The sequence below is a fragment of the Ovis canadensis genome, chromosome 6, assembly GCF_042477335.2.
Source record: "Ovis canadensis isolate MfBH-ARS-UI-01 breed Bighorn chromosome 6, ARS-UI_OviCan_v2, whole genome shotgun sequence".
NCBI lineage: Eukaryota > Metazoa > Chordata > Mammalia > Artiodactyla > Bovidae > Ovis > Ovis canadensis.
In genome coordinates this window covers 107,650,451-107,674,861 of record NC_091250.1, presented here as the reverse complement: position 1 = coordinate 107,674,861, position 24,411 = coordinate 107,650,451, and the positions used below count along the sequence as shown (strand labels likewise).

Below are 24,411 nucleotides of genomic sequence, written 5' to 3'. Positions count from 1 at the left end.
TCATTATCAACAGTAATCTCCTTTACTAAAGCTGAACTGATCACATCTACAATATATAGCAACATCTAGAGTATTGTTTGGCCAAACAACTAGGCACCATAGCCTGGCCAAGTTAACACATAAAATGAACCATCACAGTTAACTTAAATAACCGTATTCACTTATTTTCAGAAAAATGGGACTAATGACGGAGACTATGTTTTTCTAACTGGAGAAGACAATTACCTTAACTTTTCCAAGATTGTGGAATGGAATGGAAAAACGTAAGTCTAATGGCTTATCAGTATAATTATGTTTTCAATTTTCATTTAAATTGAATGTCCACTTCTGCTTTATTTTTTTAAAAAATTAGCACAATCATTTTTGGGTAAAAATATATCAATTAAAAATCTATAATTATGTAAAATATCCTATAATATAAATAATATAGTCTAAACATGTAAAATTATTATTTTGTAAATCAGGATTGGGGTAAGGTACTCCACAGATTAAATACTAAGTTATTAGTATTAGTATACGATTATTAGTATTAGTATACAATTACCATATAATGATATGTAGGTTTCTCATGGTTACAGCATGAATCACAAGCCAGTGAAAAGTTTCACTTTTCCACTTGCTATTGTTTGTTGTTGTTTAGTCGCTCAGTCATGTCCGACTCTTTTGCAGCCCCGTGGACTGTCCTCTGTCCATGGGATTTCCTAGGCTATAGTACTAGAATGGGTTCCCATTTCCTCCTCCAAGGGATCTTCCTGACCCAGGGATCGAATCCACATTGAGTGATGTGTCTCTGCTGGGCAAATATTTTTCAAATTGCTGCCTGTTTGCGGGGAAGGAAATAATTTTTTTTTTCTTTTTTTATTTAATTTAGTGATTGTACATTGTGTCTCTTTTACGATGAAATACATTTCAGTTCATTGCAATAGAATTTCAAAATTATTTCACATTTATAATTTTTAAACAAATTACCTCCAAAACCAAATTTCTCCAAAAAGGAACTGAGGCAGCTTGCAATTAAGTCACACATAAAGCAAAATAATTTTTTTAGGTCATAGAAATTAGAAATCTTCAAGAAAAAGGAGGCTAATTATTCAGGGACTGTGGTAAGAGGAATCTTCTTCTTGAACATTAAATTTACTTTAAAGCTTCCCAGAAATACAGGCAAAAAAACTGATGTGGAATATTATCTTTACAATTTTCTATAAAGCAAAAACTTTTTAAATTAAAAAAACTTTTAAAATTTGTTATAACACATATATCCAGGTGCATACACGTATATTTACATACACATATACACACTCCTTCCTAAGGATATAAGAACCCTGAAAGAATATAAGAAACTGGCAAAAGTGTTGCCTTTGGAGGCATAACTAGATGACTGGGTACTAGGCTAAGAGAGAAATTTACTTGTAAACATAATATAGCTGGATTTTGTTTTAAAGCCAATCTGTTGTTTTCTTTTAATAGAGTTTAATCCTTCTAAATATGTGTTGTAACTACTGATACAATTACTGTATTATGATATATTATTTCATATATTTACACTTAGTTCGACATTCTTTTTCACCCTTAGCTGGTTATGTCTATTCTACCCTTAGATTATACTTAACAGTTTTTTTTTTTTCCTAACAGAATCTAAAGTTAGCTATTATCTTTCTTCTTCCAATGAAACAATACCTTTACCCATTTCTTAACACAGCGTCTGTGTTATTCTTGTCTACAACTTGTTTCACCTTTTTAGGAAGCCAAATATAACTTAAAAATTCATTATTTTTATAGTAAATTAAATACCAATATATTTTATTAATTTGTTGGTATTTTTCTTCTCACATCTTCCCTTTGGGTTTAGTTTTCTTATTGCTGAAGATCATTAGTACAGTGGTTCTCAAACAGGGGCAGTTTTGCTCCCCAGAGGACACTGGGTGATGTCCAGACACATATCATCACAACTGGAGGTTGCTACTGGCATCTACTGGGTAGAGACCTGGGATGCTGCTTAACATCCTGCAGTGTACAAGACAGTCCCCTACAGAGAGTTCCGTCAGTTCAGTTCAGTCCAGTTGCTCAGTCGTGTCCGACTTTTTGCAACCCCATGACTGCAGCATGCCAGGCCTCCCTGTCCATCACTAACTCCCGGAGTTTACTCAAACTCATGTCCATTGAGTCGGTGATGCCATCCAACCATCTCATCCTCTGTTGTCTCCTTCTCCTCCCTCCTTCAATCTTTCCCAGCATCAAGGTCTTTGCAAATGAGTCAGCTCTTCGCATCAGGTGGCCAGAATACAGGAGTTTCAGCTTCAACATCAGTCCTTCCAGTGAACACTCAGCACTGATCTCCTTTAGGATGGACTGGTTGGATCTCCTTGCAGTCCAAAGGACTCTTAAGAGTCTTCTCCAACACCACAGTTCAAAAGCGTCAATTCTTTGGCACTCAGCTTTCTCTATAATCCAACGCTCACATCCATACATCAGGCTCAAAATGTTACTGGGTTGTTTGTTGTTGTTGAGTTGCTAAGTTGTGTCAGACTTTTTGGACTGCAGCATGACAACCCCATGGACTGCAGCACCCCAGGTTTCCTTGTCCTTCATCATTTCCCAGAGCTTGCTCAAGCTCATGTCCATTGAGTCGTTGATGCCATCCAACCATCTCATCCTCTGTTGTCCCCTTCTCCTGCCTTCAATCTTTACCAGCATCAGGGTCTTTTCTGATGAGTTGGCTCTTCACATCAGTTGGCCAAAGTGATGGAGCTTCAACTTCAGCATCATTCCTTCCAATGAATATTCAGGGTAGATTTCCTTTAGGATTGACTGGTTTGATCTCCCTGGGACTCTCAAGAGTCTTCTCCATCACCACAATTCAAAAGCGTCAATTCTTCCGCATTTTGCCTTCTTTATGGTTCAACTCTCACATCCATACATGACTATTGGAAAAACTGAAGCTTGGCTATACTAGGTTGGGAAATCCTATATTAGTAGTTGTTTCAGTAAGGATCTGTGGGTGGTAAAATTTCTTAGACTTTGCATATTTAAAAATATCTTTATTTCACATTCAGTTTTTAATGATTTTAGTTTGGTATAGAATTCTAGTTTGACAGTTCAAAATTATGAAGATACTATTCCATTTACTTTTGATTATCTTTTTCCTTGACTTTATTGCAGTTTTACTACAACATAATCCAAATTTGAATTTATTTTATTTATTCTGTTCAGCCCTTGGAGCATACTTTAAATCTAAGGCTTTCTATCTTTCTTAAAATTTGGAAAACTTTGAACAATTATCTCTTAAATTATTGCTTCTCTGTTATTCACTCTATTCTCCCTACCGTCCCCCAAACTCTCACTAAACGTTTATTGAAGCCTCTTGATATAGTCTCTATATCTTGATCCTTCCATTTTTAATCTTCCTAAGATTATATCTGTGTAAATTCTTTGAAGTAATATTTCATTTAGCCTGTTCTTTCCAACTATGTACAGTCTAGAGTTTATCCCAATAGAGAGTTTTTCTTTCAGAAACTGTTTCTATTCTGAAGATTATCTACTTTTTATTCTTTGGGTCTCTCTAGAGAAGACCCTTGAGAGTCCCTTGGACTGCAAGGAGATCCAACCAGTCCATCCTAAAGGAGATCAGTCCTGGGTGTTCATTGAAAGGACTGATGCTGAAGCTGAAACTCCAATACTTTGGCCACCTGATGTGAAGAGCTGACTCATTTGAAAAGACTGATGCTGGGAAAGATTGAGGGCAGGAGGAGAAGGGGACGACAGAGGATGAGATGGTTGGATGGCATCACTGACTTGATGGACATGGGTTTGGGTGGGCTCCGGGAGTTGGTGATGGACAGGGAGGCTTGGTGTGCTGCGGTTCATGGGGTCGCAAAGAGTCGGACACGACTGAGCGACTGAACTGAACTGTTACTTTATTCTTCCTTTTTTATTTGTTAGTAGTTTAGTGTTCCTTTTGAAGGATGCTGTTCTTTCATTTGTGTCTTTGAGGATACTAAACAGCCTATTTATTAACCAGATTGTTCAATTACTTTAATTTCTTCAAAAGTGAATTCATCTTATCATTGTTGATTTTGTTGCCTATCTCTTAGCATAAGTTGCTTTCATTAAAAAAATGTTAACTTGCAGAATTATTTTCATTGGTAAGTCTGTTATCTATCCATCTGCTCATCCATCCAACTATCCATCCATCCTCTTACCTCTCCCTAGGTAGCAGGTATGCAGTAGTCCACCCAGTAACCCCTCAAACCAGTATACATGGTGGACCTCCACCTCAAAATTATGCAGAGCATGAGAAAGTTAGATACCATCACCGACTCAGTGGACATGAGTTTGAGCAAACTCTGGGAGAGAGTGAAGGACAGGGAAGCCTGGTGTGCTGCAGTCCATGGGATTGGAAATAGGCACACATGACTTAGCAACTGAACAACATCACAGATCTGGCCAAAATATCAGCAGGCATCTTGGCCCAGGTCCTGGTTATAAGGTGTCTGGAGCTTTCTGCCTCCCTGTGACTCAGCTTTGCTTTCTTCAGCCTTTCTTGCTGAGCAGAAAAAAATCCCTGCCCCAGATCCTGATTTCAAGCCCTTGATGGACCACCTTTAATCCTCACCAACCTCAGAATCTAGACCTGCAGATCTTTCTCTTGGCTTCCATACCTGCAGCCCAGTAGGCCAGCAGCTTTACCCTTCTCCCTACTTGGCATTTAACACCTTTCATGCTCGAAAAAGATGTTTGTGCTTGAGTAGAGTATAGACCTTTTAAATGTTCCCTTTTATGGTTTATCAACCACTGCTCTGTGATTTTACTTGGAAGAGTCCCTTAATACATGAATTTAGAATTTCACCTTGACCAGAAGTTGGAAGAATTCCTGTTTTTTGCCCATTCCTTCCTATCTTTTGCATTTTATACTATTGTTCAAGGAATTAATTTTTAAAAACCTGCTATCTCAACTGTGCTCTTAGTGAGTATAAAATCGATTCAAAATTAAGCTTTCTTGTGACCCAAGAGAAGTTAATTTTGGATCAGAGAGCTATTTGGAGGGGAGACAGTTAATGACCTGTTGTGAATATTATCTTCTTGAACATGTCTGCCCAGAGTTCATCTGACTGTGGGCTGGCTGTGAACACGGCTGTTGTGAGTGGCAAATTGGATCCCTGCTTAAAGCACGTGGATATTTCTAAATCTTTACAGGAGAGCCTCAGTTTTGAAGGAAGGGAAGAAGGGTGTTTGACTGTTTTCTCTGTCAGAACTGATATTTGGAAATCAGGGCCCTGCTTTTCCCCTCTTCATCCAATTCCCAACCAATATCGCCCTGGTGTCTGCGTGTGAACAAGGTTCTGTGGGTAGCCAGCTCCCAGTTAGGTCTTGAAAAGTCCAGACCATTAAAAAAAAAAAAAAAAGCCTAGGGACTTTGCTGGTGGTCCAGTGGTTAGGAATCCTCCTTCCAATACAGAGACTGTGTGTTTGATCCCTGGTCTGAGAACTAAGACCCCACATGCTGCAGAGCTACTAAGCCCGTGCACCACAACTAGAGAGCCCACATGCCACAATAAAGGGTCCTTGTGCCACAGCTAAGACCCGACGAAGCCAAAAATACATAGATAGATATATGTATCTTTAAAAATAGCGTAAAATCCAGTGTGGCCATCTGGACTCTTTCTTGTTTCCCTGTGACAGGTCGCTTGACTGGTGGACAGCAGATGAGTGCAATATGATCAATGGAACAGATGGAGACTCTTTTCACCCATTAATCACCAAAGATGAAGTCCTTTATGTCTTCCCATCTGATTTTTGCAGGTAAGAACTTGAAATGTGACGACTATAAGGTGCCAAAAATATGAGGGATGTATATAATTGCACTTATTTGATGAGGATATTTGTGCTTAATGAGTGACCAGCAATAATGGCATATTGAGAAACAAGAGAAAGTGTAGCCGTTCACAGACCAGCTGTGTTGGTTGGAATACCAGCTCCACCACTTACAGCTGTGTGACCTTGGAAACATTATTTAACCACTGTTTGCCTCACTGTCCTCATTTATAAAGTAGGGACAGAAATAGTTGCCTACCTTGGGAGTTGTTTTGAGGATAAATGAGTTACTTTAATAAAATACTTAGCCCAGGGCCTGTCACATAGTAAATAATATTAGCTCTTCATTATTATGATATCCTCTATCAGGTGTGAAATTTGCTCTGGTCTTCTTCCAGTTGGTGCATAGAAGACAAATCATACCGTGGTCCATACTTCAGAGTTCATAGGTCTTTGCTGAGTGCTAACCTTCCCGTTGAGCATATCTGCTCACCCTTGCCCACATCTATCCCTCTCTCCCACCTGCTGTTTCTCTCCAGACACCCATGATGAAGCCCCCTCCGTGGGAGGAAGGCATCATACTCCACACCCTGACTCCCGTCTCCCCATCGTTACCTCTCCTTCCGCCCTTCACCATCACACTGCTCAGATGAGTAGCTGATCACACAGCCTCCCTTTCCTCTCCCGTACCCTCCTGCAAGGCTTTTTATGAGACTTCTCTTCAGTTGGACGTCACCTAGTTACCTTTGACCCTATGGTGTCAAGAATGGCTGTTCTTCTGGCTTTCATTTATTGTTCAGTCACCAAAGCGTGTCCATGACCCCATGGACTGCAGCATGCCAGGCTTCCCTGTCCCTCACCATCTCCCAGAGTTTGCCCAAGTTCATGTCTATTGAATAGGAGATGCCATCCAACCATCTCATCCTCTGTCACCCCCTTCTCCTTCTGCCCTCAATCTTTCCCAGCATCAGAGTCTTTTCCAGTGAGTCGGCTCTTTGCATCAGGTGGCCAAAGTATTGGAGCTTCAGCATCAGTCTTTCCAAAGAGTATTTAGGGTTGATTTCCTTTAGGATAGACTGGTGTGATCTCCCTGCTGTCCAAGGGACTCTCATATTTCACACAGTTGAGCACCTCCCCAGCCAGCCCTGTCAGAATCACTGTAAATCTCCCTCATCTCTTGCACTAAATTAGCCGCAAGTGCTAGTCATCCTCCTCAGAAAGAGCTCTTCTTTCACTCCCCACTCTCTGTGCCACAGTGCAGACCTTTTCCAGCTCTGGAGCAGACTATCAGTCACCTTCCAGCCAGCTGTTCTACCTGGTCAGTATTTGCGGAAGGGCCGAAGAAAGAGAACATGTTTGAGTGCAATGAGTGAGACAAGGAAACCTAGAAGGGCAGGAGGGGCTTATTAAAGATTTGCCACAGAGGAAACTTATTCTTGTCTGGAACCACCACTTGTGAAGAGCCACTTGGCAGCGCTTAGCAATGCCAAAGACCTCCAGCCCCATGGTTTCACACGCCTCTCCAACATGGGTTCCCTAGCCTGAAGAACGTGGGTACCTATATGAGGGAGAATTACACGTCGATTGTAGTTAAGAAAACATTGGAAGTGTTGCCAGAAATAACCAATAAATGATCTATAATTGGCATAGAAAAGTTTTACTTGAGCCAAACTGAGGGCTGTAGCCCAGGAGACGCTAATTCAGAGAGCACTTGAATTGTATTTTGTCAGACTACAAAATGTGGGAGGTGTTCAAGGCAAAAACCTCAAGGTTACAGTTAGTTACATGAGTTGTTTATCAAGAAATATAACTGGACCTGTCAAGAAGTAAGGGTGCCTGTTAAACAAGGGTTGGCTGGGATCTGAAATGTTTGCCTAATTGCAAGGGGAGACCTTGACCCTGCAAAGTTGCAGCTGACCACTGCTAGGAGATACTGTTTTGAGAACAGCTAGTGGTGTCCTTGAGTTTAATGCAGTTCAGAAAGTTCAGGTTTTCAGTGATGCAGGAGTGTGTCTGAAACCACATCCACAGTGGTCACCCAATTCCCTCCTGGATGTCTGAACCACAGCTACTCCATTTTGGTTTCTAAATACATTCTCTTCATTAATGGTTAAAGCAGATGTACCATGCATGTTTGACAGGCCGTAAGACAGGCTGTTCTCGTTAGCATAAAGATTAAGTTAATTCATGTATAAGCCGAAATCACTTTCCCATATCTCAATATGTAAAAATTTCTTCCATCCAAAGTAATCTGAGTGCCTATGCAAAGGAGAACATAAATAAATAAATGGGATCTTTGTATGATAGAATATCATATAAAAAGTAAAATATAGCAACCAGAGCCATGTACTTTAATGCAAGAAATCTTAAAAATATAATGTTGAAGGAAGAAGCAAATTACAGAAAAACAATATGGTATACTATTATAATAACATTTAGAAATAACAAACAGTGCCACATGTTGTTTATGAGTATGTATGTAGGTAAAAGTATAAAGGCCTGGGAACTTCCCTGTGGTCAGTGGCTAAGATGCTGTGCTTCCAATGCAGGGGTCTCTGGTTCGATCCCTGTTCAGGGAACCAGATCCCACATGCCACAACCAAGTGTGCATGTCACAACTAAAAATGCAATGATCCTGCATGCCAACTTTGATCCGGCACAGCCAAATTAATTATTTTTTTTTTAAAGCATAGTGGTCTGCATAGGAATGATAAACCCCAAATTCAGGATAGTGGTTACCTCTGGGGATGCAGAGAAAGATCAGAATCAGGAGTATTACATAGAGAACTTCAGTTGTAGCTGTAAATATACATTTTATTTATCTGAGTGGTTTTTGTTATAAAATGTATTTATTATAGTATTTTTCTCTATTTTTCTATTTGCTTAAAATTTTCATTAAGAAATGCTGCAGGGGTGAGATGTACAGTGGAAGGCAACTCCTACATTAGTCACAACCCGGCGAGAGATGTGTCCCACCTGTGGTTCAGAGATGAAACGTGAGGCCCCCCTCAGCCTTCAGACACCCTCAGATGCAGGGATGAAGGCTCTAAGACAAGGCCTGTGAAAGTGCCTTGGCTGTCACTCAGAGTGAAAGTGAAAGTCCCAGGGACTGTACAGTCCATGGAATTCTCCAGGCCAGAATACTGGAGTGGGTAGCCTTTCCCTTCTCCAGGGGATCTTCCCGACCCAGGGATCGAACCCAGGTCTCCTGCCTTGAGGTGGATTGTTTACGAGCTGAGTCACAAGGCAAGCCCAGCTGTCACTCAGGTGCTACGCAAATAGCTGGGTGGTTTGTGTTAGAAGGAACCACTGATAGAAACTCTAATCTCTGAGGGCAGAATTGATGTTCTACTCTGTTGAAATAAATAACCATGGCAAAATATGGAAACGATTTTTACTTGGGGGAAATGGGTATCAGAGTACATCTAATCAAGTATCTGTCTAATGGGGCACTTGTCCAGGCCTTTGGGAATCTGCGGGGCCATGCCGTTTGTCACCTCCTCTGCTTCCGCTTTGTCTCGGCTTCTCCCTGGCTTTCTTTCCTTTGCTTCTGCTTCAGCCATACTGGCATGTGCCCGTGCTGGTCTGGACGACGCTTCTTTCTTTTAGCATAAGCATCCATTCTAACTCATTGTCTTGGTTTTCTACCACACATTATGTCTTTTTCTCAGTCTGATGTTAGCACAGTTGCTGCCTCTTAAACATCGTTCACTGCAATCCATCTCCGACTTTATTATACACTAAGTGGCTTGAGCTCCTCTCAGTCTTTCTTTGGCCTCTTCATTTCCCGTGTATCCTGTAAGCGTTTAGCCATATTACACCTGAGAACAGTTGGCTGACTTACTGATTCAGGCAGACCATGCTGATGGGGACCCAAGCTGACTTTTTATCCTTACTTCCTAACAGGTCAGTGTATATAACTTTCAGTGACTTTGAGAGTGTCCAGGGACTGCCTGCCTTGAGGTATAAGGTGCCTGCAGAAATATTAGCCAATACCTCAGACAACGCTGGCTTCTGTATACCTAAAGGAAACTGCCTGGGCTCAGGAGTTTTGAATGTCAGCGTCTGCAAGAATGGTAAGAATTCAGAGAGGGGATGCAGGTGGCGGTGTGGGGGTCTGGATGTACGATTGATGTTCCTCAACAAAGAAGGTTGTCAGCCCAATAGAAAGAGCAATTCCAAGCTCTTAGGAATAATGTTTTGTTAGAGACAGACTCACAGACGTAGAAAACAGACTTATGGTTACCAAGAGGAAGCAGAGGGTATAAATTAGGAATTTAAGACCAGCAGATACAAATTACTATATATAAAATAAAGAACAAGCTCCAGAGAACTATATTCAATATCTTGAATACATATGTATAACTGAACCACTTCACTGTACACCAGAAATGAGCACAACATTGTTAATTAACTACAATTTTAAAAAAAGTTTTGTAACATGACTATAGCATAGTTTTTTTTAAAAGCATTGGCTTTCCTGTAATGCTTTTATTGCTAGGATGCCATGTTGTGTTTTTTCTGGGCAGTAGTTCAGGAGTGGTTTTGGCTTTGTTTTCAAGCTGGCCCTGGGCTAGGAGTGGCTCGTGGCCGCCTGTGCTCTGGGGGTGGCCTTGGTACAAGGCGCTGGCCTGGGGAGCTGGACCCCGCCCCACCCCGGGTCTCCTGCACATGCGCAGGGCGCGGGTGCCGCGCAGCTCCACAGGGGGCAGGGCTGTAGCTTAGGCGTCCTTTTTTTTCCCTTCGGCTCTTCAATCTAGCACATTTTTGTTTTTTTTTTTTTTTTAGTTTTTTTGTTGGAGTTGATTTACAGTGTTGTGTTAGATTCTGCTGTATAGCAAAGTGAATCAGTTATACATATATGCACTGTTTCTTAGATTCTTTTCCCGTATACATTTTTCCAGAATATTGAGTAGAGTTCCCTGTGCTATGCAGTAGGTCCTTATTAGTTGTCTATTTTATATATAGTAATGTGTATATGTTAATCCCAGCCTCCTAATTTATCCCTCCTTCTACCCTTTTCCCCTTTGGTAACCATAAGATCGTTTTCTTCATGTTACGCTATTCCTGTTTTGTGAATAAGTTAATTTGTGCCATTTTTTAAGACTCCATATATAAGCGATATCATGTGATGGTTGTTTTACTCTGATTTACTTCACTCAGTATGACACTCTCTAGGCCCATCCATGTTACTGCAGATGGTATTATTTCATTTTTCTTTTTTAAATGGCTGAGGATATTCTACTGTAAATATATACTACAACTTCTTTATCTGTTCATCTGTTGGTGGCCATTTAAGTTGCTTCCATGTCCTGGTTATTGTGAATAGTGCTGCTATGAATATTGGGGTGCATGTATCTTTTCCAGTTACAGTTTTAATAGAAATAATAGTTCATATTACTAGCAGCTTGCTAGTATCAGTCACTGTTGTAAATGCTTCACATATTTACATATAGTTAATACATGTAAAGTATTAACTAATTTCATGTTCAAAACAAGGCTGAAACAGAAAGTAAAGACTCAGGTAATAGGAAAGTTCATACCTTGGTAATGATTCTCATTACTCTTGTAACTAAGAGTTAATTTGAAGCAGAGTTAGTTTTAAACCCTGACCACAAAGTTCCCAATGTTTCATAAAAATGTCTGAGCTAACCTGCTCCTTTTTGTGAATGAGGTGAAATGACCAGCGGTGCAGCTGACGAAAGCATTTTCTGCACCACAAGGATAGTTTTCACAATCATATGCTGCAAAAATAGCCTTGTTAGATAGACAGCCAGTGGCCTCTTTTAATAACTGTGGAAACCAAGGCTCAGAGAAGGAATAGGATTTTTTTTTTTAATAAAATCTTTATCTGAGCAAATTCTTGCTAGAATTTAGGGTCTTTTCATATTTGTACTGTGATGTTTCTTGGGCTTCAATTCTTTAAGTTTCTGTTGAGAAACTTGGTAACCCCTTTCTCTTGATTAAAAAAAAATTTTTTTTTTTTTCTGAGTAATGTGGTGACTTTCACCCCTTGTCCATGTGGTTTGGAAGTTCCCTTTGGGCTAATCCTCTCTTTCCTTGTCTGTTGAGATCATGGCTCACAAGACTGGCCATACATCAAAATGATCCGGAGAATCATTAAAAGCATCTGTCCCAGAGCCCACATACTAGGGCCCCAGAATCGGTATTTTTTAATGGGCTGCATATGATTCTCATGAAGATGATGCCTGCACGATTAGGAATGACTGTTCTGGGGAGCACACACCCCAAACTGGAGATTAGACCTCTCCTGCAAACTCACTGCAGGGTAGTCCTGAAGCAGCACGTGCCTGATCAGCCCATGGTTCTGTGGTTCAAGGCACACATCAGTAACCTTCTGCTTCCTCAAGAAGCTGATGTCAGAACCCCCCAGAAGGATTCTATTTTCCAACAGACTTCCTGCTCTAGTCCTTTTCCTCTTGCCTCTTCTGTGTTCCCAGATGTGGACTAAAATGGTCGCCTCCAGGACTGTCCTCCAGCGTTTTGAATTCCTCAGGGGAACATGTTGGCTAGTGGGATGAGTGAGGGTTTTGGAGTCAGAGGAATCTGGGTTTGAAGCCTATTCTGTTTGTTAGCAAATTGGCCGTGTTGCTAAAGGAGGGTTCCGGACAGCAGTTTTCTCATCTGTAAAATGGGAATGATTATAACGTCCTTGGAAGGCTGTGTGAAGGTGAGAGATAAATGTATGCATAACACTCAGGACAGTGTCTGGCCCTTATTGTCTTCAACGGATCTTTAAAACTACATTTTAAAGGTCAGCGTCCTTTAAAGAAGGAAGGAAATTGTGTCTTTGTGAAACTGTGTAGCAATAGAGAACAGAACTCTATGTGTGGCAAGTGAGATGGCTGAGCCATGGACTCAGACTTCAATTACTTGCCGTTAGGTAGTTCAGATGGTAAAGAATCTGCCTGCAATGCAAGAGACTCAGGTTTGATCCCTAGGTCAGGAAGATCCCCTGGAAAAGGGAATGGCAACCCACTCCAGTATTCTTGCCTGGGAAATCCCATGGACAGAGGAGCCTGGTGGGCTACAATTAGTGGGGTTGCAAAGAGTCAGACACAACTGAGCAGCTAACACACAGGCTAATTTTTCCCCAAATATATTTTCCTGGCAGGAGTGACTGGGTCCCACTCTTCTTTTCAAGAGCAAAACCTAGAATAGGTTTCCTTTAATAATTTGCTTCTTTACTTATTTCTTAAAAGGAATAGAAAATATTTTTTAAAAAAGAAAGAAAGAAAAGAAAACCAGTGTCTTCCTGGGGGCAGACCTTGATCTAGTCAGAGGCTGGGCCGATGGCAGGACCAGGCAAAGTCTTAAAAAAAATCTGCATAGGGAATTCTCTGGTGGTAGAGTGGGTTAGGACTCTATGCTTTCACTGCTGAGGGTACAGGTTCAACCCCTGGTTGGGGAACTAAGATCCCATGAGATACAGCCTCCCCACCCCCCACCAAAAAAAATTCTGTATCAACACACGCAGGAGAACAAAGCCTATCTTGGGTAAAACAAAAACAGAAAAGCAAGCAGGTGAGGAGGGCAGTGGGGAAAATCCACTTACGGATAGAGAATTGCAGGTGAAACAAATGGTTGAAGATGAGCCGACCCTCATTTGGTCAGAATTCTGTCTCCATCACCTGATTGCTGAATGTCCTCAGGAAATTGTGTAACTTCTCTCAACCTCCCCTTCCTCAAATGCAAATGGAAGGTAATAGTTCTAACTTCATAGGGTTTCTGGGCATGTCAACTAAAATAATGTGTATAAAACACTTGCATTTTAAAAGTACAGCACATATTAGTTGAAAAATGAATAATTTAGCTAGTAGTAGTAGTGTTAGTCACTCAGTCGTGTCCGACTCTTTGCCACCCTGTGGACTAAGCCTGTCAGGCTCCTCTGTCCATGGAATTTTCCAGGCAAGAATACTAGAGTGGGTTGCCATTCCCTTCTCTAGGAGATCTTCCTGGCCCAGGGGTCAAACCTGAGTCTCCTGCATTGGAAGGCAGATTCTTGGTATAAAATAGGGGTAAATGACATGTCAGAAATTGAAGTATAAATCCCAAGCTAGGACTTTTAGCCTGACCCTCTCCTCCACTCAAGTTTTCTGTATCCAGCTTTCCACCCCTCACTGAGGAACCAGATTTGTGGTCAGGAACTGTATATTCAACTTAGACTTGAAAGAACCACACCGTTCATTTCTGTTTTCCTCGCACTGCAGGTGCACCTATTATTATGTCTTTCCCACACTTCTACCAAGCAGACGAAAAGTTTGTCTCTGCCATTGAAGGCATGCATCCAAATAAGGAATATCATGAGACGTTTGTGGACATCAATCCTGTGAGTACACACGTCTTCCTGGTTAAAAAGCAGACATTTTATTCTGTCTATACGGTGTTCACCAGTTTAGCCCTGAGCACTCTTGAGAAATATATTGTCTTCCATTCATTTATATATCAAGTGGAGGGAACTCGGCTCAGTGCAATGTGGTGCATAGTCTCATAACCCGGCCATTAGAAGGCTAAGTTCTATGAAGCTAATATGCAGAAATATCAGCAAATCCCCTTTAACACAAAAGCAACAATGAAAGTTCCATCATTGGAAACCACTGGAATCAGACAAGGTAACCTGGATCTTCTTTTGTTGCCGAAAGAGTGGCCTGAACACATATATGCATTTCTCCCACTGGGCCACAGATCAGCAGGGTGAAGATATTCCTCTGCTTACTTGCTGCCAGGAATGTTTTAGTTGAAATTTAAATATATTTATATATAAGCTTTAGTCACTTTTGGCAAAACACTTTATACAGGTGTTTTTGAGAGTTAGTTTATGATAACATTAATTTAAAGGGCATCAGATATACATACACTGTAATCCCATGTTCACAGAGGAGAAAAACTAAAAACCATGTTAAAAGGATGTGAGTATCATTTCATAGCATGAGAGCCCCTCACTGTAGGGACTGAATGCGATATCGTCTTTCTTGGGATTCTGAACACACGCATGGAACAGTCATACAAGAGCAAACCCATTCTTTGAGCACAGCGATTTATGGGCATTTCACTCATAACTACTCACTGCATTTACATTTGAGAAATTGGTGCCCTTATCTTCTTAGGAGGGCTTCCCAGGTGGCTCAGTGGTAAAGAATCCACCTGCCAGTGAAGGAGATGAGGGTTAGATCCCTGGGTTGGGAAGATCCCCTGGAAGAGGAAATGGCAACCCACTCCAGTATTCTTGCCTGGACAATCCCCATAGACAGGGGAGACTGGCAGGCTGTAGTCCATGGGGTCACAGAGAGTCACCACTGAGCTACTGAGCACACGCAGCACATCTTATGAATAAGATCTGGTGTGGTTTTCTCCCTTTTCTGTCTTAACCATCAGTCAATTCCTTTTCAGCAACCAAACTGTTTGCAGGTGCTTGTCACCAGGGCAAGGCACAGCCCCACACCCTTGGTGCAAAGGTGGAGTGGCCATGGGGGATGGTGCTGCATCTGCCCTCTGGGCTCGGTGGGGTGGGCCTGGCTGTGCATGGGCACCATTCTCTGGCTGTGCCCATATCCTCCTCATACTGGTCTGATCCTCTGCCTGCATACCCAGGCCCAACAGTCCAGTTCAGTCCAGTCGCTCAGTCATATCCAACTCTTTATGACGCCATGGACTGTAGCACACCAGGCCTCCCTGTCCATCACCAGCTCCCAGAGCTTGCTCAAACTCATGTCCATCGAGTCAGTGATGCCATCCAACCATCTCATCCTCTGTTGTCTCCTTCTCCTCCTGCCTTCAATCTTTCCCAGCATCAAGGTCTTTTCCAAGGAGTCAGTTGTTCACATCAGGTGGCCAAAGTATTAGAGCTTCAGCTTCAGCATCAGTCCTTCCAGTGAATATTCAGCACTGATTTCCTTTAGGATTGACTGGTTGGATCTCCTTGCAGTCCAAGGGACTCTCAAGAGTCTTCTCCAACACCACAGTTCAAAAGCACCAATTCTTTTGCGCTCAGCTTTCTTTATAGTCCAACTCTCACATCCATACATGACTACTGGAAAAACCATAGCTTTGACTGTATGGACTTTTGTTGGCAAAGTAATATCTCTGCTTTTTAATACACTGTCTAGGTTGGTCATAACTTTTCTTCCAAGGAGCAAGCGTGTTTTAATTTCAGGGCTGCAGTCACCATCTATGGGTGACTGTTAAACAGGGTATCTGTTAAATCTCCTTCCTGCCCAGGTCCTCTGCTGCTGCTAAGTCGCTTCAGTCATGTCCGACTCTGTGCGACCCCATAGACGGCAGCCCACCAGTCTCCCCCGTCCCTGGGATTCTCCAGGCAAGAACACTGGAGTGGGTTGCCATTTCCTTCTCTGGCCCAGGTCCTCTAGTGCTTTGCTATTCAAAGTGACAGCATCCTAGGCTTCCCATGTGGCTCCGTGGTAAAGAAGCTGCCTGCTAATGTAGGAGACGCGGGTTCCATGCCTGGGTCAGGAAGATCCCACATGCTGTGGAGCAACTAGGCCCATGCGCCGCAACTATTGAGCCTGCTCTCTACAGCCTGAGAGTTGCAGCCACTGAACCCTATGCACTCTAGAGCCCACGCTCCACAACAAGAGAAGCCACTACGATGAGAAGCTCATGCACTGCAACTAGAGAGTAGCTCCATTTGCTGCAACTTGAGAAAGTCTATGCAGCAACGAAGACCCAGCACAATCAGAAATAAGTAAATAAAAATAAAATTATTTAAATAAAACCCCAAAGTGACAGCATCCTGCCCAATCTCAAGCCCCAACCTAGACCTACCAAATCAGAATCTGCATTTTAACAAGGTCCCCAAGAATTCACATGCGTAGTAAGTGTGAGAAACATTGGTCTCCCAGGCTCCTAACCCAACCCCTAGTCCTCATTCTGTCTTGGGGAACAGTTGTCCCTTGCTCCACTCTGCCTAGCAAGCATGGCAGTGTCTTCCCTGTTTATCAGAACCACACAGAAACGGTGCTCTATTGGACAAGATTCTGTGTGTGGTTTTAAGAAGTCCTAATGGAGATCAGCCCTGGAATTTCTTTGGAAGGACTGATGCTAAAGCTGAAACTCCAGTACTTTGGCCACCTCATGAGAAGAGTTGACTCATTGGAAAAGACTCTGATGCTAGGAGGGATTGGGGGCAGGAGGAGAAGGGGACGACAGAGGATGAGATGGCTGGATGGCATCACTGACTCGATGGACGTGAGTCTGAGTGAACTCCGGGAGTTGGTGATGGACAGGGAGGTCTGGCATGCTGCAATTCATGGGGTCGCAAAGAGTTTGACACGACTGAGCAACTGAACTGAACTGAATGTTTTCTTTCTGTTTTTCTGATTTGCAGTTGACTGGAGTTATCCTAAGAGCAGCCAAGAGGTTCCAAATCAACGTTTATGTCAGAAAATTAGATGACTTCATGTAAGTTTTGCTTCTTTCTGCAGAGGCAGAGGGTGGTTTTGCTACATTGACTTTCTGGTGGGGTTGCTGTTGGGAGGGGGTACAGCGCACTTCTAAGTTTGTTCACCCTTGTCCTTCAGGGATGAGGCACAGTCAGCATTTTCATGGGTTGCCTTGGACTTAGAATTTACTTATTTTATTTAAGCAAACATGTATAGAATTCTTTCCATGAATCAGCCATTGTTCTAAGTTCTTTACATACTTATCTATTCCTTACAATAACCCTGTGGGGCTTCCCTGGTAGCTCAGACAGTAAAGAATGAAGATCCCCTGGAGAAAGGAATGTCTACCCACTCCAGTATTCTTGCCTGGATAATCCCATGGACAGAGGAGCCTGGCCATGGGGTCGCAAAGAGTCAGGCACAACTGAGTGACTAACTTCAGTTCACTTCATCTCCATTTTACAGATAAGAAAACTGAGGCACAGAGAGGTTTAATAACCTGCTAGAACTAGAACTCACACAGCTAGTAAAGTTACAGAGGCTGTTCTTACCCATCCAGTAGCATTTCCCATGGGCTTCCCTGGTAGCTCAGCTGGTAAAAAAATCCACCTGCAACACAGGAGATCCTGGTTTGATTCCTGGGTCAGGAAGATCCTCTGGAGAAGGGATAGGCTACCCACTCCAGTATTCACAGGCTTCCCTGGTGGCTCAGGGAAGGCTAGATGGGATTCTCCAGGCAAGAATACTGGAGTGGGTTACCATTTCCTTCTCCAGGGGATCTTCCCGACCCAGGGATCGAACCTGGGTCTCCCACATTGGAGGCAGACGCTTTAACCTCTGAGCCTCCAGGGAAGCCCTCGATATGGTATATCTAGCTGTTATATAGATATCATATAGATATGGTAAGGCATCCACCTACAGTGCAGGAGACCTGGGTTCCATCCTTGGGGTGGGAAGATCCCCTGGAGGAGGGCATGGCAACCCACTCCAGTATTCTCACCTAGAGAATCCCTATGGACAGAGGTGCCTGGAGGGCTATGGTCCATGGGGTTACAAAGAGGCAGACATGACTGACTAAGCATAGCACACAGCAAACATTTCCCACACCATGGCTCTGGTTCCCTTCCTCTCTTCCTTTCTTTCCACTGCTCCCACCCAGGGCCAGCCATGAGCTTTCCTGTGGGTGATTTAAAACTCTATGGAGTTCAGTGTCCTCACATACCATCTAAAAACCACTACTTAGTTAGGATTCCTGAGTACAGTCTCCTGCTGAGACTTTTCAGTGGACACTGAGAAAATGCTAATTATGATTTAATGGCAAATGAAGAAACTGGATCCAAAACTGTAGTATGTATCTATAATATCATATTTATCATTTTTTTCTGTCTGCCTGTCAATCAGACTTGGTTAGTTTCCCCCATCGAATTTGCCAGATTTAAGCCCAGGTGTTTTGCATCTTTTTAGGAAGCAAGTGTGATTTGTAAGAATGTATTTTGTGTGTGTATTTCTGAGGGAATATAATTTAGTAGTTACGATCTAGAGCCTTAGAATCAAAATGGAACTGCAGTCCTGGCTCTAGCCCTTCTTCGTGGTAGTTCTGGGCAGCTTACTCTGAGCCATCATTTCCTTGTCTTAAACCTGGGGCAGTAATACCTCTGCATGTGAGAATTAAGATGTGTTCCCAAGACGCCCGGGGCAGAGCTGGTGTTTAGTACGTGCTCACTAGCTGATTGCTCCAGGCTCTTGGACAGACAATATTTAGTCAGTTCAGTTCAGTCTCAGTCATGTCTGACTCTTTGCGACTCCATGAATTGCAGCATGCCAGGCCTCCCTGTCCATCACCAACTCCCAGAGTTCACTCAAACTCACGTCCATCGAGTCGGTGATGCCATCCAGCCATCTCATCCTCTGTCGTCTCCTTTTCCTCCTGCCCCCAATCCCTCCCAGCATCAGAGTCTTTTCCAATGAGTCAATGAGTCTTTTCCCATGAGGTGGCTGGAGCCTTCCCTCCCATAACTCTTGGGAGTATAGTTTTCATTTTGATGAATTTGCTTTCAGCATCTTGTGCTTTGGTAAAGACACTTTCCATAAATGGGCAACGCTTCAAATTGCTAGACTGTTTGTGATCTAATGGCTGATTGTTATGTGTTTGCAAAGGTAAGAAGGCTGCATAAATTCTGGGTAATTCAATTTTCATGCTGGAATTTTCATATACACTTCCTCATCAGGCCAGTGTGCCATCATAATGAGGATGTCTATAAAATAATCTTTTCTGTTGTTTTTATAGTGAAACAGGAAACATTCAAACCCTGGTTTTCCCAGTGATGTACATCAATGAGGTAAGTCCTAGGAGGGAGCCATGGGTATATTTCACCTATGGAAGCTTGGGGATCTTCCATTATGGTGTCTGTGATTGTAGCTATGTGTAATTTTATTTATTTATTTATTTATTTGCTATGTGTAATTTTAGATGTGAGAAAGGGCAAAGGTGATTTTTTTTTAAAACCTGTTTGTCCTCAGAAATTTTCTGTTTATATGTTTACATGAATCTGTCTGTGAGATTTGAAAATGACAGAAATTTCCCTTGTCAAGAACATTATGTGGGTGAAGCTCCTTTCTGGAAGCTGGTTGTGTAAGAACCAAAATGTAAAGGTGATCAGTTTACCATTTATTACTCGAGAAAAAGAGTGAAAAAGAGCATGAGCTGGTTGAGAAATGATTAAATAAAATGGGATACTTGCCCACTGATTGCAGTGATATGTGGTTGCCTTATCCTTCATCACAGCATAGACGTCTCTTCTACTTTGTGATAAACAAGCATACATCATGAATTATAGGAAACAGATCCTGTCTTAGTTCAAACAAAAGGAGTTTCTCTGAAGAAATTTCTTTGACAATGTACCCAGAGAAATACTATCCCTAATTGTTAGGTATAAATTGAAGTTTTGTAAATAAAGCATATTCTGAAGGCTCAGAAAACACTTACCCACTATGTAAAACACCTGTGATAAATTTTTCTCTGAATCACATATCACACTTACTATAGGGATTTCTCCTCAATTTCCCTTCTCTCTTTCACCCAGTTTTGAGAGAAAAGCTGCAGGATCAAATTCTTGACTGGACTGGCTTCCAGTGTTAACAGTAACATTTTTTAAAGTTTTGTGATTTTTCTATCTTCCATAAAAATATTTTTTCTTTGCAGAAGATTTAGTAACAGAGCTTAGCAAGAAAAGACAAATTAAAAATGATTTCTCACAAAACCTGAGCCAGACTGGTAAACTGTTTTTAACTTGCTTTATTTTCCTCAACAATGTGTTATAAAAACCGTTCTCCAAAACAGCTTTGTAAAAATAATTTGATGTTTTGCATTTTGTAAAAATAACACATGCTCTTTCTGGAACTCTTGGGAAATTAAAAATAACATTTAAAAAGTGAACTGCTTAATAAGCCCATCCCTCAGAGAAAAATGCAGGTGACATCTGCTTACATTGCCTCAGTATTTTTCTGGTTTTGATATTACAAACTTGAGACCCATGCAGTAGATTGAGCTTGATATCTTTTTTTTTTTTTTCCACTTAGCATTGTATTAGTAGCCACACTGATAAACTTTTGAAGGGTTTGTGATTACAATTCTACGACAAGGCTTTTATTGTTTCATAGGAAAAATTCAGGCAATATTTACTATTTGCAGGACCTATTTGCTGTTTCTCCTGGGTCATTACTGTTATTGTTTGTGGGGAGCACCTTGGAAGTAGGGCTTTGTGAGAGTATGGCAGGGCCCTGTTCTGCCAAGTTGCAGCATATCTGAAGTCCCCTCCACCTGAACCTTTGCTTTGACTTTTTGCTAAAGACTGGATTGTGTCCGGGGAATGATGGAGTGAAACCTCGTGCTTTTGCTCCCACTCAGAAAGAACTTGACTTTTCTCTAGGAAAGTGAAACGTTAGACCTGGAAGCGACCTTGGAAACTGTGCTCTCTCACCCCTTTTTTCCAGAGGAGACTCTGATGGGCCTTCACCTGCAAATTGAGCCTAAATTAAGCCTAAACTCCCAGTTGTTGCTATTAATTGTTATAGCATTAAGCTCTTCAGAGTACATCATGAGAAACGCTGGGCTGGAAGAAGCACAAGCTGGAATCAAGATTGCCAGGAGAAATATCAATAACCTCAGATGTGCAGATGACACCACCCTTATGGCAGAAAGTGAAGAGGAACTAAAAAGCCTCTTGATGAAAGTGAAAGAGGAGAGAGAAAAAGTTGGCTTAGAGCTCAACATTCAGAAAATGAAGATCATGGCATCTGGTTCCATCACTTCATGGGAAATAGATGGGGAAACAGTGGAAACACTGTTAGACATTATTTTTGCGGCTCCAAAGTCACTGCAGATGGTGACTGCAGCCATGAAATTAAAAGACGCTTACTCCTTGGAAGAAAAGTTATGACCAACCTAGGAAGCATATTGAAAAGCAGAGCCATTACTTTGCCAACAAAGGTCCATCTAGTCAAGGCTATGGTTGTTCCAGTGGTCATGTACGAATGCAAGAGTTGGACTGTGAAGAAGGCTGAGCACCAAAGAATTGATGCTTTTGAACTGTGGTGTTGGAGAAGACTCTTGAGAGTCCCTTGGACTGCAAGGAGATCCAACCAGTCCATTCTAAAGGAGATCAGCCCTGGGTGTTCTTTGGAAGGAATGATGCTAAAGCTGAAACTCCAGTACTTTGGCCACCTCATGTGAAGAGTTGACTCATTGGAAAAGACTCTGATGCTGGGAGGGATTGGGGGCAGGAGGAAAAGGGGACAACCGAGGATGAGATGGCTGGATGGCATCACCGACTCGATGGACATGAGTTTGAGTGAACTCCAGGAGTTGGTGATGGACAGGGAGGCCAGGCGTGCTGCGATTCATGGGGTCGCAAAGAGTCGGACACAACTAAACAACTGAACTGAACTAAGCTCTTCAGATACCTCAGCCATGACAATTTAAGGTGATAATACCTTTGCCTTTCATCCAGAAAGTGTTATTCTAGAATATTCCTTATATATCAATACCCTGTGCAATTCTGGTTAGCCTAGACTTCTCTGAACACTCTCTGTTGAGATCTCTGGTCCCGATTAGTATAGCTAACTAAGAGAGAAATTATACTTTCTACATGCCATTTGTTGGGAGTATTTCATTCATTTATTCATCTAATCAACTGACATTAATTGAGCACCGACTGTGTATGGGGTGCTATATCCAGCTTTTGGTTGACTGAAATAAAAGTCTTGACTTCAGGAATACTCCACAGTCAAGAGGAGACAAATAGGTAAATAGGCAGTTACAATGCAGAATGTGAAGACAGTGATGGAGGACTTTAGAATGTGAGATGGCAGCTCAGAAAAGGGGCCTTGAACGAGGCCTGATGTGGCCAGAGAAGACTTCTGGAAGGAAGTTATGCTGAGCTGGACTTTGAAGGATGAGCTGGAGTCTGATACAAAAGAAAAGCTGGTATCGTCCCAATATTTCCCCCTCCTTTTTCAGGAGGAGGAAATACTTCCTGGTATTATCTGAATATTTTCTCCCTCCTTTCCCCCTCCAATTTAGAGTAAAACACGCTCAGGAGAAAAGAGGAGACATTAATGACTACGTGCCCCCTCTGGCTATTCTAACTTATAAATGGATTTTCAGTATCTCTGGTTTGCTGACAGGAGGACATACCCAAATTGTGTTTAATGATTTGGAAGAAAGATAGCGCAAAAAGCTTTACCCCCTGGATATTCATTAGTAATCAAGGGAATACTATTTTCTTGCTCCTCTCCGCAGAGTGTTCTCATTGATAAAGAGACTGCAAGTCGACTGAAGTCTGTGATTAACACTACTCTGATTGTCACCAACATACCCTACATTATCATGGCGCTGGGTGTGTTCTTTGGTCTGATCTTCACCTGGCTTGCGTGCAGAGGACAGGGATCCACAGATGAGGTGAGCAGTGGCTGGAGGAATGTCTGCCTTACAGGATTATGTTCAGCTGTGCTTCACTGAAGGGGTGTCAGTGGGCTCATTAGGGTGGACTCTGAGGTTTGATGCTGGGCACAGTGATTTCATGGTTGTGTTACTTAGGCTGCGCTGAGCCAAAGGAGAGGCAAGGGAAGTGTGTCAAAGATGGAGAGGTGATAGAATAATACTCTTCAGTGTTTCAGACTCTCTTGTTGGGACTAGAACCCCTGGGAGTAAGGATTACATCTTTGGAAAGAATATATAACAGCTGAGCACCCAGACTTTGGTGTCAGAATGTCCAGGTTCAAATTCCAGTTTTGACTCTTAATAGCTGTATGACCCTAGAAATCATACCTTAGTTTCTCCATCTGTAAAATGGGATAACTGAGCCTCACTTAGGAATAGTTTATGAGGACTTGATGATACTTTAAACCTAAAGCACTTGGCCCAGTGTAAACATTTAGTAAGAGCTCAATAAATATTAGTTATAGGACAAAACAGCTCCATGATTACAGAGCAAGGCAGCCAGGGATCTGCTTGGAAAGAATCCCTGGTGTATCAGGAGATACCTACCACTGAGTCGTTACTGCACAATAAATGATGGGCACAGGGGAGTGGTTCCTTTTCTGGAGAGATGGGAACATCCCCAAATGGATGGCATAAATGGTCAGGTTGGCTTCCCTAAGTGACCAACAGGCCAACCCAGGGGTCTAAACACCTTCGATGAGCCTTTCTTAAATTCCCACCAGCTTTCCAGTTGGCAGCAAAGGCTTTTTCCCCTTCTCTCTCCACCACCTCCATTAAGTGTCTGAGGCAAATATGAAGTAGGAAATGAAATAGGCTGAAACCATCTAAATCATGTTAGGTCAGATTTCCCTGCGTGCTCCCAGTATGCCTCTCGACCCACGCCCATCACATTAGCATGAATTAGGGGTGAGGCAGCAATCTTTCCATCTCTATCTATGGATCTTAAAGTCACTCTAAAATGGATCTTACTGCCACAGACACAGATGAAAGCCCACGTAAGTGTCATGAGTGCTGCTACAGTCAACCATCTTCACATATTCACAAGCAAACAATTACTGCACCCACCGCCTCCAAGACATTGTTCTCTGATGGGTTTCCCCTTGAAGGAGGCAAATTAAATAATGTGTGATGAGGATTATGTTTCACGTCGACACAGGGAAGGGTACTGCCCCAGTGTCA

The 24,411-nt window shown here is 42.2% G+C and overlaps 1 protein-coding gene across 1 annotated transcript in view; it reads left to right on the top strand.

The window, feature by feature from the left end:
• SCARB2 (scavenger receptor class B member 2) overlaps positions 1-24,411 on the top strand; it is a 79,097-nt gene that overhangs the window by 51,746 nt on the left and 2,940 nt on the right. Inside the window, exons 5-11 of the mRNA XM_069594403.1 lie at positions 172-263; positions 5,680-5,799; positions 9,718-9,887; positions 14,043-14,161; positions 17,177-17,250; positions 19,519-19,570; positions 23,032-23,190. Coding sequence (XP_069450504.1) covers positions 172-263; positions 5,680-5,799; positions 9,718-9,887; positions 14,043-14,161; positions 17,177-17,250; positions 19,519-19,570; positions 23,032-23,190 — 786 coding nt within the window. The remainder of the gene's footprint in view (positions 1-171; positions 264-5,679; positions 5,800-9,717; positions 9,888-14,042; positions 14,162-17,176; positions 17,251-19,518; positions 19,571-23,031; positions 23,191-24,411) is intronic.